Here is a 17,535-nt window from a genome sequence, read left to right as displayed (position 1 = left end):
CCCAAGTACTTTTCTTAGTCAATTCCTCCTCATTTTTCAGAGCTCATTCATTCATTCATTCAGCAAATACTTATTGAGCAACATTATGCACCAGAGGCTCTTCTCCCAACTCTGGCCCCTCCCATCACGCCCGGCTCCGCGCCGCAGACGCTGCGACTTTAAGGGCCGGCAGAAGCCGATCTGGGCACCGATTGGTGGTTTATTCTAACGGAGGATGAGCTCATCTGCAGCCAATGGCTGGCTGCACCGGGCCAGAAGCCTGCACCTGGCTGGGGGGCGCAAAGCCCGGGTCTGCGGTGCTCGGTGCCCCGCGGAGGTGAAGGGTGAGCGGCGGCACCTTGGGCACGCGGTCTGAGTTCTGGCTCCGGCAGGTACTGTGTTTGCCGGGCTCCTCACCTTCCCCGCCCCCGGCGAGGGTGCCCCTCCCCTCATTCCTGTAGCCCACCTCCTTGGCCAGACCCCCGCGGGCGGTGCCCCTGGCGCCCTGGGACTCACGGGCTGGACGCACCATTTTCCGAGTGTGGGGGGTGGGGGTGGGAGCAGCCACGCGGCGCTCTTCTCGCAGCACCCGGCCCGGGGCTTGGGGCTGGCCCCTGAAGGCGGGGCCTGACTCAAGCAGCCCAGCCCATCGGCCTTGGCACCCCCAACACCGGGCTCAGGGCGGCATGTCCGGACCAAGTCCCTTCACCTCCTGGCCACATCCCGGCCAGGGTACAGCTCCCCGCTGGCCCTGGGATGGTTTCCTTCCGCCCCACTCCCCATCCCCTTCTCTCCTCCCCTTCTCTGTAGAGGCAGATGTGGTCTGCGGCTGGAAGTTCGCCCCGCCCCCTCCCAGCGGGGCTTGAGGAGGCAGAGGTGCCCCTGCCGTGAGGGGCCTGAGCAGCTCTGCCCGCCTCTGGCTAAGTCCTTTCCTTTGCAGCAGCCACTTCTCAGTCCCTTTGGCCACTTGTGTCACACACGGCTGAGGAAGGAGCTGCTGTCAGGTCTTTGGAGGCCACGTGGCCTCCTGGCCTCAGAGACAGAGCCAGGAGGACAGAACCATCCTCCCCCAAAGGCTGGGGTGGCCTTGCCCTCCTTCTGAGTCTACCCAGAATCTGCCACTCAGTCGTTTCATTTGTCCACAGGCTTTAAGGGCCTGGCTTTGTGCCCAGCTCTCTGCTGGGCTCTGTGGGAGTCCCCCTCCTGACCACACTGCCCTGGCCACTGGGGAAACAAAGGGGCGATCCGTCCTGGTTGGAACTGAACCATGAAGGATTGAGGTTCCTGTTGGAGGAGCAGGTTGGGGGGACAGGCAGGATGGAGGGGACAGTGTGGGGAGTGGCCCCTGAGCCCAGGGCTCCTGCCTCGGCCTTGGACTGTGTGGCTCTGTGTGTTTAATTGTTCACCGTGTGCTAGACGCCAATTTGCTCTGTGCCTCGTGAAGGCAGCTCTGGGTCTCGCACATCAACACGTAGTAAGTGCTTGAGAAACACTTGTGGAACTGAATTTGAATCGAAGGGAGGAGCTCCAAGCACGCTGTTATTCTGTTACCACCCCTTAGGAAAGACCTAGCTCCGTGAAAGGACTTGACCCACACTAGCTCCGACCCTCCAGTCCCTGGAGTTGAGGGTTAGTCTCTGAAGATTTAGTGGAGGAAACCAGGTGCAGGTGGGGTATCGTTCCCAACTGGGCCCTCCCTAATGTATCCGTTCACTCCCAGGTCGCACCTGCAGGGCCGCAGCCATGAGCCTGGTGGCCTGCGAGTGCCCTCCCGGCCCTGGGCAGGAGCCTGAGCCCTGCTCACGAGCGCAGTCCCAGGCCCGGGTGTACCTGGAGCAGATTCGCACCCGGGTGGCTCCGGGAGCACCTGACGTGACCAAGCGTGACTACCTGGTGGATGCAGCCACGCAGATCCGGCTGGCCCTGGAACGTGACGTCAGTGAGGACTATGAGGCAGCCTTCAACCACTACCAGAACGGCGTGGACATTCTGCTGCGAGGCATGCCCGGTGAGCGCCGGGCTGGGCGGGGACAGGGTTGGTGGGAGGGGCCAACCAGGAGCTCGTCCTTCGTCTGTCCATCAGTGCTGGGTGAACGGCCGACGGAGCCTCTGTGAGAGACGATAATAATAGCCAGTGTTTACTGAGCAGTTCCTGCACGCCAGGCCCTGGTTTACCTGCCTTTACTTATTCACCTGTGTTAACCCATTTGGGCCTCATGGTAAAAGAAGACAGTAGTACATGGGTTGTTGCACGTAGTTCCAAGTATGTAGGCACAATTTTTATTCCTATTTTCCAGACGAGGAAACTGAGGCACTGGGCAGTTACATAGCTCGCTTAAGTTTCCCTGGCTACCAAGTGGCAAAGCTGGGCCCCAGAGGCGGTGTGCTTAACCCATGCTGCGGGCCCGGCCCTGGAGCTGGGCTGCGCCCTGCCCTCTGCAGGTTTGCACCCACGGGGAGGAGCCCCATGAGCTGATGATGGACAGTCATAGTCCCCGGTATGAAGAGCAATGAGGAGGAAGTGACGGGAGGGAAACTGAGTCCAGGGCAAGCTGGCATAGGGGGTTTTCTAGAAGTCCAACTCTCACCCGAGCACTGAAGAACAGTAGGCACACCGTCCAGCTGAAATGTTGGGCCGTGCTCCAGAGAGACCAGCGAGGTCCTGGAGGTGAGGGGAGAGGCCTGTTCAGGGCAAAGGAAGGCGTTTCTGACCTGGGGGAGAGTCTGGCCCTGAAGCGGCCGCCAGGCTGGGGTGGGAGTGGAGCTCTGAGCCCTGCTCCCCGCCCTCCCACTGATGAGACCCCTCAGTGCCTGGGCGTCGGTCGGCCTGTCTTGCGACTTCCTTTGTCTTTTGATCCTGATCCCCACTCCGGCCTTTTCCACACTGGGCTTCAGAGATGAGCTTCCATCTCCTCCTCTGAAACTGGACATGGAAATCCCCACTCTGTCCCTCTCCAGGGTGTGATGGCTGCCAGCAAGGTGGCGGGTCCCAACTGTAAAGAGCTGTAGGCGCGGGTGACCGTAGCTCCCAGCCTCTCCTGTCAGCCTCTCCTGTCAGCCTCCTTCCTCCTTCCTGGCTGGTCTCCACCCAGAGGAGGGGCTCAAGAACAGACGTGGGGTCAGAATCGCTGACCAGCCTCAGAAACGGGCTCTCTGTCCTATGGAGGGCGGAGGGCAGGCGACGGCAGCCGCAACCCCAGCCCTGCACAGCCAGAGTGGGGGCAGGGGTGGGTCCTGATAACCCCCTTCCCTCCGCAGTCGACCCCAACAAGGAGCGATGTGAGGCTGTAAAGCTGAAAATTACCAAGTACCTGCGGCGGGCAGAGGAGATCTTCAACTGCCACCTGCAGAGGACACTGGGCCGCGGGGCCAGCCCCGGCACGGTGAGTAGACCCCACCCCCCACAAGGACCTGAGGGCTCTGAGGGGAGAGAGCTGAGTCCCCCACCCCAACGGGCCGGTGGGCTGTGTCATCGAGTTCTGGGCTGCAGGGCAAGGCTGCAAGGGTGTGTACCGGAGCTGCCTCTCCCCCCTCCTCCTTCTGGCTTCCTCTCCCTCCCACACCCTCCAGAGTTCATTCATTTTCAAACACTTAGTGAATCATCTCCAGTCCAGTCTCACCCACACACAGAGTCCACACACATCCCCCACCCCCACACACGGCTCGTACACAAGCTCTCATGAGTACGTTCTCCAGGGCCCCCAGATATGTTTGTGTCTGAACGGGCCTCAGCGAGTATGTGGGGCAGACACAAATACCCCATGTGCACATGCACACACACGCCTACATAGGCGTGCACATATGCTCTCCCCATATGGCTTTTCCTGACCGGGTGGGCATTCACAGGGGTTGGAAAATACATGCGTGCTTCTCACGCCCACAGGTGTGCACACACATGCACACACGCCCCTCCTGGGCTCACCACATATTGCAAGGCAAGGTCCTTGGTCTTCAAGGCAGGTTCCCTGGAATCCCCACCCCTGAGATCATCTGCCTCTTGTAGATGGGGCCTCCACAAGGTAGTTGCTGAAACCTTAAGAACTCCCTGAGCCTTGGTGAGGGGCTAGGTGGGGGCTAAGCAAAAGAGGGCAGTGTGGCCAGCCCAGACCAGTGTGCCCCACCCCCGCCTTGGTCAGGACCAGCGTCTCTGCTCAGCCTGCCCCTGTGAGGTGAGGTTGGACCGTACCCACGTTCTTGCCCACTCCCTGTGCTCCCTGGCTGCTGGAGACCCACCCACTGCCTGGTGAGAAGCAGGGGCTGAGGAAGGCTGGGCCCTGAGGCTGTGTGGCCTGTCTCCCACCTCCGCAGGGTTTCAGCAGCCTGAGGCTCCGGCCCATCCGCACTCTGAGCTCTGCCCTGGAGCAGCTGAGGGGCTGCAGGGTGATCGGGGTCATCGAGAAGGTGAGTAAGCAGAGCCTGCCGTGTGGGAGATGGTGTGTGCTACTGGGGGTGACGTGCGGGCAGGGAGAGCAGCTACCCCCAGTCCTTTAGAGGGGGACGGGAAGGGGTCAGAGAGCCACTGTGCCCAGTGACTCCCCATCCCTCCCTATCCCAGCATGCACCAGTTAGGTCCTGGAACGGAAACCAGAAACGCAGGCAGCAGGCAGCCCCTGTCCACAGCTGCCGAGGTCCAGCCTCGGCAGGGTCTCAGGGTCCCCGAAGGATGCACGGCACAGGGGAAGCGACTGAAGCGAGACACCCAGTGGGGTGCTGGAGGACAGCCAGGCTCTTTGAGCCTGACTGACTCACCGAGAAAAATCAATCTTTATTTTTATAGGGGAGGTTATACAACATTCAATGCATAGTGTGATTATTAAAACAGAAACGGTTACCGTAGAAATAATTTCGAAAAACACAGAAGGTTTTACAGATCAATCATGTTAAACAAAGAAATAACCGAAAAGTACAGGAGGTCCCACAGATCAACCATATTAAACAAAGGTTATTTTGACCAAGAGGGTCATCAATCAGATAGCCAATGAAGCTATATGGGCACAAACTTTCAGGTGCCAATTAGTAACTAGGTATCTATTAAGAATCTAGGGATTGGTCTAAATTAAAAGGGTGCCAGGGGTGATTTATAGGTATATAGAAATCAACTATTGTCTGTTGAGGTTAAATTTGTCTCGGTTAGGTAACTGGTTTTTTGCCTAGGTTTTTTGATTTATACATTGGGGGGGGGCATGTTTTGTGTTCATTTCCATGTATTGAGATTATTATTTTCAACTAGAACTCCTTGCTTCTTTACACTCCTGTGCAAGGTATGGGAGGGGTAGTGGCTTTAATAAATCTTAAGCTTTTGAGTGGTGACTCCTTGAGAAACATTCCTAGCAACAGCTTCCTTCAGCATTCTGGCAGTTGGTCTGCCCATAGTTTGATTTTGTCCTTAACTTCCCAGGTGGGGGAAGCAGGCAGCTTTAGGGTCGCTAGGGGTCTCTATTCTGTGGTCAGCAAGTCATTTCGCACAGAATCAGAGGCATCGTGCAGTTTTTTTGTTATAACACACAGGTATCTAAAAACCCCACCACCTATTGTATTGCTAGCAGGGACAGGCATGCAGGAGGAGATAGACAGGAAATCCGGCCACAGTCGCCTCTGCTGTGCAGACGCGTCTCATCCGACCCAGCTGTGTCAAAGGTCAGCTGTTGGTCAGCTCCGGACACACAGCCCTCCAGCTTGGGCACAGGAAACTGCTCCCTTGGAGATTCAAGGCAGAAGCCACAGGAGATGCTGTGCCCAGGGCATCCTGCGCAGCACGCTCTGCCTGGTTCACTCCCACTTCCCGCAGGTCCCTCCCCTGCACCCACTCTGCACCCCAGGGCTGCAGCCCAGAGTGCCCCCACCGAGCATAGCCGAGAAGTTCTTATGGCGGGAAGGTGCTCATCTCCAGAAACCTGCCCTGCAGAGTACCCACACTGGCCCGCACACATCCCGGGCCTTAGCAACCGGGCCCTTTCTCCCCTGGCCCCACCCTCCTCCTGACCCCATCTGGGGCCCTTTCCCTTCATTTCCCTGTCTTCCCGTCTGACCCCTTCCCAAGGCAGACGGGAAGACAGGAACTGACGTCCCCGCCTGCACCCAGGACACTTGTTACAGAGGAGGAATCAGGAGGACAGGCAGTTGGGCCAGATGAGGTTGGAGCCGTCGATGTAAGAATCGTTTGAACCTGTGCGAATTTCTGTGACTTTTATTTGAGCCACACTGATAGTCGCCGGGAAGCAAAGTCTCAACGGACTGAGAAAATGTTCCCCCAAATGACAATTTTACCACTTATTTTATACGCCAGACTCAAAAGGGAAAACATAAAGATGTCGTGTGAAATTCCCTGGTGACGGATGAGGGAGGCGGGAGAGAGCAAAGCGGGGGCGTCTCTGGGAGTGGATAAAAGTAAAACAGAGAGACACCTCCTTGCTTCACACCAGAGGGTGCAGGGCAGTGAAGCAACAGGCACAGCACACAGAGCTGGTGTGCAGGGGCTGAGATAACAACGAGGGCTTCTGTGGTCTCACTCTGGTTCGAGGCTGTGCTCTGAGGGGTCTGGAAAGGAGGTCGCTCTGACATTTCAAAGGTATGTTATCTTAGAGGCATGAAGACATGCAGCTCACTTAGGCAGAGACTGACCTTTGCCAAGGAGGCCATAGGCCTAGGACATGCCCGCCCACCACGACCTGCTTTCAGTTAGGAGTGTCAGTGGTCAGGCCACCCTCTGTGGTCACTTTGGGCCTCTGAGTTTGCAGGGCCCGCAAGACTGGCCTCCCCTGAGCTTGTCCAGTTTACCGTGTGGCCCCCTTTTTGTCTACAGAGCCAATATTCAACTGCCCCCTGCCCCAGCCGAGGGCTACCAGCATACTCACTGAAGCGGTTCTTTCTCAAACTGGCTGTTGATCAGAACCACCTGGGGAGCTTCCCAAAAATACAGATGCCTGGGCCCCACTCCAGGCCCTCGGAGCCAGAAATCTGTAACTGAAACACTCATGTGGGGATTTCAATGGGCCTGCAGGCCCCAGAGAGAAGGAGGCCAGTGTGCGCGTCCGCACACGCCAGAGGACAAAGTGCCATCTGAGCAGAGCACACGAGGCCGAGGGCAAGTCCTTTCGCCTCTCTGGGCCCTCGTTTCCTCGCCTGTCAGGAGGGTAAGGGCCCTCCCCCCGCGGGTGCTGTGGGAACGAAAATGAAATAATTTGGGGGAAAGTCTTGGCACATGCTAAGATGTTTGACGGCTCTAAATGCTGGTAACCAATGCCGGTCGGGAGGCAGGCCGGCTTCCCATCCCCCGGCTGGCTCCAGCTGCTGCTCCCAGCTCCCTGGAACGGGCCCCATCTGCCAGCAAGGCCCAGCCAGCTTCCGCCAGGCCCGCCTTCCCACTGACGGGTCCACGTGGTGTGGACAGGCTGGCAAGGTGACCGCCGCCACCATTTCCCCACCTGGGGTCCCGCTGAACCAGGGGTGCTGTGGAGAGAGGCCTTCCAGGTGAAACAAGTTTGGGAAATAGTGACTTAAATTAACATTACTTTGTTTTTCTAAATTATAGGAATTTGGGGAGCTTTTAGGATGCAGATGTACACCTTGCGTCTCGGAGAGGGAGGTCTGGGACGGAAGGGTCTGCATTGTCTAGTCCCAGGACATGCACGTGGGAAGCGTTTCCAGAACCCAGCACTCTGAGTCCGGTGCAGATGAAAGCAGCCATCTGTCCTGAGACGGCCTTCCTTTCCTCTCGTACCCTTTCTTGGGCATCCAGTTTACCTGCTCCACCGCCCTCCTGAGACCCTGCTTCCTTCTCCTGCGTCATTCCCAAGCAAGGAGCACCACTTTCCCCAAATTAGGAGAGGTGTTAGGGACACTGGGCCCAGGTCCCAGCAGCCCGGCCTAGGTGTGCAGTCAGCGTCCCATTCCACAGCTCTGCCCAGGCAGATCCAGGTGGGAGGGCAGTGCTAGCCCAAGGTGGCGCAGAGCCAGGGAGGGGCGAAGGGAGGGCTGGCTCAAGAAGCCTTGAGTGGCCCCCTGAGATGCCCAGTGGTCAGGGGCCACTGGGCTGGGAGAGGGTCTCTAGGGGCCACAGAGGTACTGGCAAGCAGAGGGGGTGGCGGGGCACAGAGGGGGTGGGTCAGGGACTAGGTAGGCAGCTGGCCGAATGCCCAGGGGTCTGCCCTCGGGGAACCCAGGGGCCTGGGAGCCTCCTCCGGGAGCCAGACTCTGAGTCAAGGGTGGAGAAGAAAAAGGTCCTCCAAATCGCTTTTTGTGTTTTTTTTTTTTTTTGGCTCAAACACAGGGATGTTGTTGTTTTGTCATTTTTAATTACTAACATTTGAAAGTTGGCAGGTTTCATATATAAGTCCAGATACCCTGCTTCTGCTGAAAAATCGAGAAATCTGGAAATGCTGGCTCAGGCTGCCTCGAAGCCGGGGGGGGGGGGGGGGGGGGGGGGCGGGCGTGGAGGAGGGCGGCCTGCGTCAGGCAGCTGGCCCTCCCTCGGGTTTGCTCCCATCCCGCGCTGCCTGCCTGGCTCACAGTGCGGCCGCCGGGGACCTGGGATTTTGCAGACCTGAACCTTTGGGGCTTTGTTTGCTCTGTGAGCGATACCTCCTGGGATTTTGATACTTTGGGCATTTTTAAAGAAAGGGTTAATGTGTTTCACCAAAGCTTTAATTGTCCTCACCTCCCAGGAACTCAGTGGGCCCTTTAAAAATTTTTTTTTCCCTTTTTGAGAAGGCAAGAGCCGACACCCAGAACGGCCTTCCACTGGCCCAGTCGCATGATCCGTCAGGGCACAGGCCCGCCCGCCTGCGCAGGTGCCGCACGGAGCCTCCTCGGGCGCCCTGGGGAGAGGAGCGCTACACTGCGCAGTCCAGTGTGGGAGTCACTAGCCACATAAGACTGCTGTAATGAAAATTAATTCGAGCTAAGCATTATGTTTCCCAGCTGCGCCAGCCACCTTGCGAGGGCCTGACAGCCACCCAGAGCTGACGGCTCCCACACTGGGCGGCGCAGCTGCGTGTGCCCTTCAGGTTCCAGAAAGTCCTGCTGGACGGCGCGGGATTTTAATCGTGGTCTTACAGGGAGTGAGCGTGAGGTTCACAGAGGTCACGTGGCCAGTTGGTGGTCTGCCCCCCATGGCAATGAGCAAACGAGGAAGGGGGTTTTTGGTTTGCTTGGGTTAGTGGGAAAATGTCCACCCTTTTGAGATGTCATCAAAGAGAAATTTAAAACAGAAAAAAAAAGAAATTCCCCACCATCCTCCAAACTCTGAGATAATTACCATTCATGGTTTGGCTTAATTCTTTCTAGCTAGGTGGGCTTTAATACACACACATAGTTTAACCCACTCGCTTCAGTGAGCTGGTCAGTGTTCTTTTCTCACTTCCCCTCTCTCCCCTGCTGGCGTTTGGACTCTGAATGGTAGGGCCTTGCCCAGGACAAAGCGATAGGGAATCCCACTTGGCAAGGGGCAGCGGGGAATTATCCGGGTGTCAGGACTTGTGGGAAACGCTGTTCTCCCAAATGACCCCGGAGGTTCTTTCCCAAGCGCTGTGCAGATGTGGGGAAGGAGCCGGCCAGGCTGGGCTGGCTCTGGCTGCTGGAGGAGAGAGAGACATCTGGTGGTCAGAAGGCGCCCCTCACTCCCGCTGCAGGAAGGGCCCTAGGGCCTTGTCTGGTTCTCAGTGTAGGGATGATGAGGACACCGAGGCCCAGAGGGGAAGGCACGCGCCGGAGTCAGTGGGCTGTGCCCCCGTCGCCCCCCATCGCCCCCTGTCGGTCTGCAGGCCTCCCGGATCAGCCCACTGAGACTCAGATCCCGGCCGTGTTACTTTTTAGGAGTAGGGACTGTGGCAACGTAACTTCTCCGAAGCTCAGTTTCTTCATCAAGGAAATGAGTCAGCAGTAACACTCACCTGGAGGTGGGACCAAACTCAAAGAATCTGTGCAGGGCATTTAGCACAGAGGAAGTGCTCTCTGGCCAGGGCGAGGTGTCATTGTCACCGTCATCGAGGTCATTGAGAGTGTACTCCGTTTGCTGTGTCGGCTTTAACCGAGGCCTCCGGGTGACCTCCGCTGGGGGTACCTCTATACCAGACCCCAGCTTGCAGTGCAGAAAATATAAGGTTCAGAGAGGTAGTGTGTCTTGGCAGATGTGGTAACGGGCATTCTCACAGCCTTCACACTGACAAAGGGCCTTCCCTCTTCAGGCCTCAACAACCCAGCGACGAGGGAAGGGGCGCATTTGTAGCTGCTCTTTGGTAGATGGGGAAATCACTTCACTTGCCCCAGATCTCACCCCCGCCCTGTGCCGACCGGGGGCTGCAGGCTCCACCGCGGCCCAGCGGCCTGGCCTCGGGGCTGGGTTCCCACCCACCGCCATGGGAAGTGTCTGCAGGGCAGGCCAGCCGCCAGGGGGTCCTCCCCCACACGCCCCACATCTGGGCCGAGTTTTCCGCTTTCCTGCCTTGACGTGCTCAGCGTGCCCTCTCCCGTGGCTGCGGTCCGCCCCTGCCCACCACGGGATGAGTCAGTCCAGGGCCCAGCTTCATTCGAGGCCCCACCCCAGTGATTGGCAGACCGCTGCCTCTAACCAGAACCAACAGCAGCAGGAGCGGGCTGCTCTCCAAAGACGGCCTCCGGAGAAGGACTGTCTAAAAGGAGTGGGCGGCCAGGCAGGCAACCTGAAATGGCTCGCCAAGCCCGGGCTCTCTGGGCATGGCTGGGCCCGTGGGTGGCCTGGGGCCACACTCTCCGAGCCTCAGCGTCTTCACCTGTAAAATAAAAGATCAGAGGAGGCAACTGGCTCAGAGGTCATTTCCATGTGTGATGCCCTCAGACCCTGCAGGGCGGACCACTCGCCCTGGGTGTGACGCGCCTACGACATCCTGTTGTGTGCAGGCATTGGAAACAGAGCTGGGCCTGGTTGCTGCCCTCCTGGAGCTCGCAGCGCAATGGGGAGACAGGGTGTCAGACACAGTGGGATACGGTTCCCCTAGGGGGAGCTGAGACAGCCCTGGAGACAAAGGAGGGACCCCAGCCCAACGTGAGGGTTGGGGAGGCTTCCTGGAGGAGGTGGCACGTGAGCTAAACCTACAGGTTCAAGAAGGGTGAATGGACAGGACAGGATCGATGTCAGTTTGGGGGTCTGCCCTCCCTGCCCTGCCCCCGGAGTGACTCGGTCTCAGTGGAGGACCCTGGGGGGGCTAGGGCCACAGAGCCCCGGGAACTGGCATGTGCCTTGACTGACACCTCCTGGACCTTGGCAGGTGCAGCTGGTTCAGGACCCAGCGACTGGAGGGACCTTCGTGGTGAAGGCAGGTGCCGCCCAGCCCCCTGCCATTCTGCATTCCCCTTGGGACTATCTCAGAGCTCTTGGAAACTCCTACCCTCTGGGGAACCCCCTGTCCAGAACCTATATCTAAAGCCCATGGTCCCTTCAAATCCAAGCCACTTGCTTTGCCCCTGAGCATGTGCCCGGCCTCCCAGGCACCCCACACTTACTGTCCTCCTCGGCCTGGAACGTGGAGACCTGGGTGCCACGGCAGAGACAGAGGTGAGGGCCAGGGCAGGGCCAGAGGGAGGGCCAGAGCGGGGGCAGCAGCTCCTCACGGGGCTCCCGCCCCTCAACCGGCTGCCCCTGCAGCTGGAGCTCTGACCTCCGCTAACAGCCACCTCTGTCCTGCCCGCTCCTCAGAGCCTGTCCAGGTGTCACCTGGCGAGCCGGGAGCGGCTGACCATCATCCCGCACGGCGTCCCCTACATGACCAAGCTGCTGCGGTACTTCGTGAGCGAGGACTCCATCTTCCTGCACCTGGAGCACATCCAAGGTGGGGCGCCTGTGGGGTGCTGTTCCTTCACCCCCTTTAACGGCCAAGACCTAGGGAGGGGGTGACTGCATCAAGTGTGCGGCACAGAGCAGGGGTGCAGCCTTGCAGGGGGAGGGGGGTTGAGGGGGGCGGGTGGGCTGCCGGGGGGCCTCCGAGGTGCTGAGCGGGCAGGGGTGTCCCGGGGAGGAGGTTCACAGCCTGGGCTGGCGAGGCCACATTTATGCGGATGTCCCCTCTGTCACCATGTCCTCCAGTCTGGGCTCTTTTCAGCTTTCTAGTCTGTGCCCGTCCCTCAGAGTGGCCACGTGGGATGGTGGCTCTGAAGCTGTAAGGACAGGAACTGGGTCGCGTAGCGGATATTTATTGACCGCCTCTTACGGTGATGAGTTTTTGTTAATGAAGTGTACATCCTTGGTCATGACGTACAGTCACGGCAGGTCCTTGCCTGGCCACCTTTTCTCTTACTTAAATTTCATTATACTATTCTCTCTTAAAGTGTTTTAAAACATATGTGTGAAATCTGTTGAACACTGGTAAAACCACACCCGAGCCAAGGACGTAAGCAATACTTCCCATCTCCCTAGGAGCTAAGCACCCGCCCTGTGCCAGCCGGGCAGGCTGGTGCTGTCTGAGTGAGAGGAGAGGAGCGGTCGTTCCTGGTTAAGGCTCAGGGAGGGCAGAGCAGGGCGAGGACCTGGAAGGCAGAGGGTCGCCACAGAGGGAGGGGGACCTGGTGTCCACGCTCTTCTTCTCCCCTGTCCCCACGCTCGCTGCTCCCTCTGCGTGGCCCAGGAGGCACGCTCTGGTCCCACCTGCTCTCCCAGGCACGCCCCCAGCAGTCTGGGCTCAGGCCTGACTCCGGCCTGGAGAGGACGAAGGCTCAGCTCAACGCCCACCTCAGCCTCCGGACCCCAACGTTGCCGCCCCCGGGCCACACCCGCCTGCAGGACAGAGTGCCCCTGGGGCCTCCTTGGACTCGTCAGAGCCTTCCCCCAGCCAGGGAGGCCCCATCCAGCAGACCCCAGAGAGAGGAGGAAGGTGAACCCTCAGCCAGAACCAGCATTTCCTGCTTCTCGGACCTTCCGAAGGCCCCAAGTGGCCGCCTGCACCTCCAGTCCCGGCGAGGACCTGGCCAGAACTCAGACACGGGGTCCCCTTGGGGGCTCCCTTGGGTCCGTGAGGGAGCTGGCCGGGTGCTGGGGGGCTGTGGCCGAGGTAGAGCTCAGAGTCACCCCTCAGTGCACAGGGCCAGCCTGGGGCCTGGCGGGGGCGCCTGGAGTGTGAGGGAAGAGCAGGTCACGCAGTGGGCGGCCGAGATGCTGGTGGCACTGGAGGCGCTGCACGAGCAGGGGGTGCTGTGCCGGGACCTCAATCCCCGGAATCTGCTTCTGGACCAGGCAGGTAGGTGTCCAGGCCTGGCGGGAGGGGAGTGGGCTGCCCTCTCCTATCCCACCCCTCAGCTGGGGGCCCCAAAGCCACAAGACAGAGGAGAGTTCCCCGAAGTCAAGGGCATGGCAGAGGCTACCTGCCTCTTCCCCGCCTCCTGCCAGCCTCTTCCTGCAGGACTCTGTCCAGTCACCAAGGCTGAGTCCGGGAGACAAGCCCCTTCGCCCCCATGAGTCTGGGGCAGCAGCTCCTCTGAGCACCCAGTTGTCCTTGGGCCTCAGGGCTCCGTGCCCCCAGGGGCGCCCTGCTTAGGGAAGCCAATGGCTCCTGCCTTGTGCCTACTGGGGGAAGTCCTGGAGTCTCCTCCCCAGTGCCAGCTGCTCAACGACTGACCGAAGTTTTTGAACCCACTCCATCCCCCCGGCACGCACTGGACGAGAAGGTCACATCCGGCTCACGTATTTTGGCCAGTGGTCCGAGGTGGAGCCCCAGTGCTGCAGGGAGGCTGTGGACGGCCTCTACAGCGCCCCAGGCAAGCGGGGGCCGGGGGCGGGGTGAGGGGGCAGGACCCTAGAGGCGTTGGCCTGAGGCCAAGTAGAATGAGTGAAGGGAAGACCCTCTTCTTGGGCAAGGTTGGGACGTTCGTGCCTGTGCTTGCTCCCGCAGAGGTGGGCGGGATTGCCGAGCTCACCGAAGCCTGTGACTGGTGGAGCTTTGGGTCTCTGCTGTATGAGCTGCTGACTGGAACGGTGAGTAGCTGGGCCAGGTGTGGGGCCCTGGTGGGTGTCACTGAGCGCAGGGTGGCTTGCGCTCATTAGTGCCACCAGCTGGTGTCCGGGCTGAGGCTGGCTGGTTCTCTAAATCCTGGCCGTGAGGCTACGTGTCCTGCCAGCACACCTGCCCCCTCCCCAGCTGACCCCCACAGGCCACAAGAGACAGAGGGAGCCATTGCCACCCAGGCCATGATGGCACTTGGTCGCCCCACACCATACTAGTGGCTGTAGTGGGTGGGACACTCAATGTAAGTGGATGACAGCTGAGTTGAAAGGGTCGGGGGCAGTTTCTGGGGGTAGAATTAGACACAGCCCCTCTTCCCTGAAAGGTGCCTGCATCATCCCCTCAGCCGCTCCCCCCACTGCTGGCTCCCCATTCCCCACAGCCGTCTGACTCTGGCAGAGGAACAGGAGAGAGGGCGTCCCTGATCCGGGCCGGCAGCTGTCCTGTCCAGCCTGGGTCAGCCAAGAGCTGCGAGTTTCCCCTGCAGACACTCTTGCTCCGGGTGGCAGCCTGTGCACGCCGTCGGGCCCCGCGAGCTCAGCGTGGCCCCTGGGGTTGGTTAGGTCAGGCAGCAAGAAGGCCAAACTGCATTTCAGCAGGAAATGGCCAGAGGGGATGCAGTGTGACCTGAAGTCCAGGTCTCGCCAGGCCACCACGGCTCCCTCCTGCTTTGGTCCCCCACCACCTCGCTGGCCCGGAGCTTCTGGCCTTCCTCCTGGAGGGTGGCTCCCTGCAGCTCACCCTGACCTCCAGATGGACGTCCCTGCTTCCAAAGCCGCATGCTTCTGGAGTGCAGAGGCCCCGCCGCCCTCCTTCACCACGGCCCTGCCTTGGCCCCGGCGGCAGCAGGCCATGCCTGCTGCCAAATGAGGGGCCCCCGATGATGCTTTTTTCTGTAAGGAGACAAGTTCCAACACTCTTCCTGAAGTGCCTGCCCCTGAATGCAACCCAAGAGCAATGCTTCCAGCGAGCTGGGAGCCAGAGGGACCTGGGTTCCAACCCTGGTCTTGGCATCGATCCCTTTGTCTCTCTCAGCGGGCTTCCCGTCTTCCAAATGCAGATGCTTGCGTTTGCTCAAAGGGTTGTGGGCAAGTCTGGAGGATGGCTGTCAGGCCCCTAGAGTGGTCTGGCCCACAGGAGAGCCAAAGCGCAGGGCAGCGATGGGGCTCAGCATCACCGCCCCCTCGGGATGCGACACAGGGACAAATAAAGTCCCGGCTGGCGCTGGGGTGTGCAGACTTCCTGGGGTTGCCTCCTGAGAGGCCCCTCCCTGTGTCTTCCCAGGCCCTGTCCCAGAGCCACCCCTCAGGGATCCAGCCCCACACCCAGCTCCAGCTGCCTGAGGGGCTCAGTGGTCCCGCAGCCTCCCTGCTGACTGAGGTGAGGTCAGCAGCTAGAGGCACGCTCGGCTGGGTGGCCTGAGGGTGGGCACCGGGAGGGCAGAGTCCGTGTGTGCTCGAGTGTGCTGCGACTAGGTGGCTGATGAGGGTGCGGGAGGTTCCCAGTGTCTCCATGTTGGTGGCCAAACAACACCAGTGGTCCCCAGGGTAACACGGGGGTGCTATGGCAGGGCCGGCCAGGGGTAAGTGAGTCCCCAGGGCCACGGTGACAAGTCCGCCGAGGGCAGCCCATGCCTCGGCAGTGGGGCTGGGCAGGCTGGCTTGGCAGGCCTGCCTGGCGCCGACTGGGCCTTTCTCCGCAGCTCTTGCGGTTCAACCCCAGCCAGCGCCTGGGCACTGGCGAAGGCGGTGTCAGCAGACTCAAGGCCCACCCCTTTTTCAGTACTGTCCGGTGGAGCACACTGGTGGGGTAAGAGGGAGCGGAGTGGGCGATGGAAGCCGCTGCACTGGTCTGGATCTCCTCTCTTGGCCCCCAGAGCCAGCCCCTCCCATCAGTGGCCCTCTGCGGAGAATGCAGGGCAGCTGTGCCTCCTGCTCCACCCCCCCTCCCTTGGGCCGCTTAAGTGATCAGCGCCCTGGCCCAGGAGGGGCGAAGGGGTCTCCCCACCAGCTCTTGGAGAAACCCCTTCTAGTCACTGCTGAGGGAGAGGGACAGGACCCGTCTCTCACCCTGCGGGGCAGCTCGGACCCCCCACCGGTCCATCCTCCAGCCACCAGCCAGCGGCGACCTGTCGAGTGCACACTCTGAAACTCGAATGCAGACCCAGCCCTGGGTGGGTTCAAGGGCGCCTGCTGTCACGGTAGCCCTGGACTGCTGGCCACCTGCTGAGCCGACCTCGAAGTCTTGCGACTCATTACCTGCCATGCTGTGCCCCACTTGGGGCATCTCTGGAGACAATCCTCAGGATACTGGTCCGCTGGCCTAGTGGACTCCAACCAGGGCTGCCTGGCTGGCATCTTAGCCGTGTAACTGGTGGGCCTCTTGTACCAGAGGCTGCTCCTGCGGGGGCTGTGGAGAGGGGCAGGGTGGCAGTCTGCAGTGGGCCTGAGGCCGGGGACCGGGTGACCCACTCCCCCTCTGGACCATGCCCGCTATCTTGTGATTTCAGACTTTGAAGAGCAGAGAGAAGGGGGTGGGGAGAGGGTGGAATGCACACCCTTGCCAATTAGGGCAATTTGGAAACAGCATGGAGAGCCCCCCTCCCCAGCTAGCCCAGGAGGGTGCAGAGACCGGGGAGCCTGCCCCATGGGTCAGAGAAGAGACCCCAATTCCGCCTTCAGGCGGAGCTGCTAAGTTGAACCCATTAGAATTCCCTCCTGGGGCATTCCTCCGTTTACTCTTTGGCATTTTAGTCTTGAGGGTCCACTCGGTTCACTGCCTACTGTGACTTCATTCCCTTTTAAAATGAACCACCACACACACAGAATGATCGCCCAAGCTTTTAGCCAGAAGCAAGGTGTTTCTGGCCTCTGAAAAGCTGGGGGTAAGTAGCTGCCCCCAAAGACAGTCCCCTCCTCAGGTTTGGGGGGGGGGTGCTCTATCTTCTCAGAACTCACTGTGTCACTGGGGTGTGGCACCTAAACTTCCACCAGACCTCTGCCCCCAACTCCTTGCCTCCAGTGTGTCTGCACCACCACCAGGTGGCGCCCCTGACACTAATCTCCATCTGACTGTGAAGGTCCAACTCTAACCCAGGTGATAGGGACCCATGTTTCCTGGGAGGGCAGCGTGGCCCTGGGGCAGAGGACACTGAGAAGCATGGCCTGGCATGGTCCTGGTTTCCCTGGGGCTTGCCCATGCCCCCAATAAAGCCTGATGTCACCCGTGGTGTCCTTGCCTCATTAGTGCAATGAGAGCCACCTCGTCGGAGCCACCTTCTTGGCTCCCCCAGAGAAGCTCCATGAGTCGACAGTGAGCCTGGAGTCCACTAGGAAGGAGGCAGAGCTGGTGGCGGACCCACGTGCTAGCCTGGGCCCCGCAGAGCAGCTTTGAGCCCCAGGGGAAGTGCTGGCACTCGGGGGTCGCTGGGCTTTGTGGGCAGTCAGCCTTGGAAGAGGATGGTGACGCCTGGGAAGAACAGTGTTAATCCTCGGTGACCCCTGAGAGAGACAGTGGTTCCTCTTCAGAGGTTAATGCCAGGGCCTAGGCAGAGCCTCCTGGAGCCTGTTCCAAAGCTTCTGCTCCTGCC

At 59.9% G+C, this 17,535-nt stretch overlaps 1 protein-coding gene across 2 annotated transcripts; it reads left to right on the top strand.

Moving 5' to 3' along the window:
• Window positions 1-206: 206 nt before the first annotated feature.
• On the top strand, window positions 207-17,168 carry RPS6KL1 (ribosomal protein S6 kinase like 1). 2 transcript variants are annotated; one of them, XM_028507674.2, is made up of 11 exons: window positions 207-371; window positions 1,700-1,987; window positions 3,238-3,362; window positions 4,288-4,380; window positions 11,223-11,270; window positions 11,651-11,783; window positions 12,576-13,184; window positions 13,612-13,701; window positions 13,836-13,918; window positions 15,231-15,326; window positions 15,649-17,168. In XM_028507674.2, the coding sequence occupies exons 2-11, from the start codon at window positions 1,723-1,725 to the stop codon at window positions 15,757-15,759; spliced, it is 1,653 nt and encodes a 550-aa protein (XP_028363475.1). In that variant the 5' UTR covers window positions 207-371; window positions 1,700-1,722; the 3' UTR covers window positions 15,760-17,168. The 2 variants fall into 2 exon arrangements, with proteins under 2 accessions (XP_028363475.1, XP_035868135.1); XM_036012242.1 differs by having other exon boundaries at window positions 226-371; window positions 1,713-1,987.
• Window positions 17,169-17,535: the final 367 nt, after the last annotated feature.

The sequence above is a fragment of the Phyllostomus discolor genome, chromosome 1 (assembly GCF_004126475.2).
Source record: "Phyllostomus discolor isolate MPI-MPIP mPhyDis1 chromosome 1, mPhyDis1.pri.v3, whole genome shotgun sequence".
Classification (NCBI taxonomy): Eukaryota; Metazoa; Chordata; class Mammalia; order Chiroptera; family Phyllostomidae; genus Phyllostomus; species Phyllostomus discolor.
This window is presented reverse-complemented; position numbering and strand designations above follow the sequence as displayed.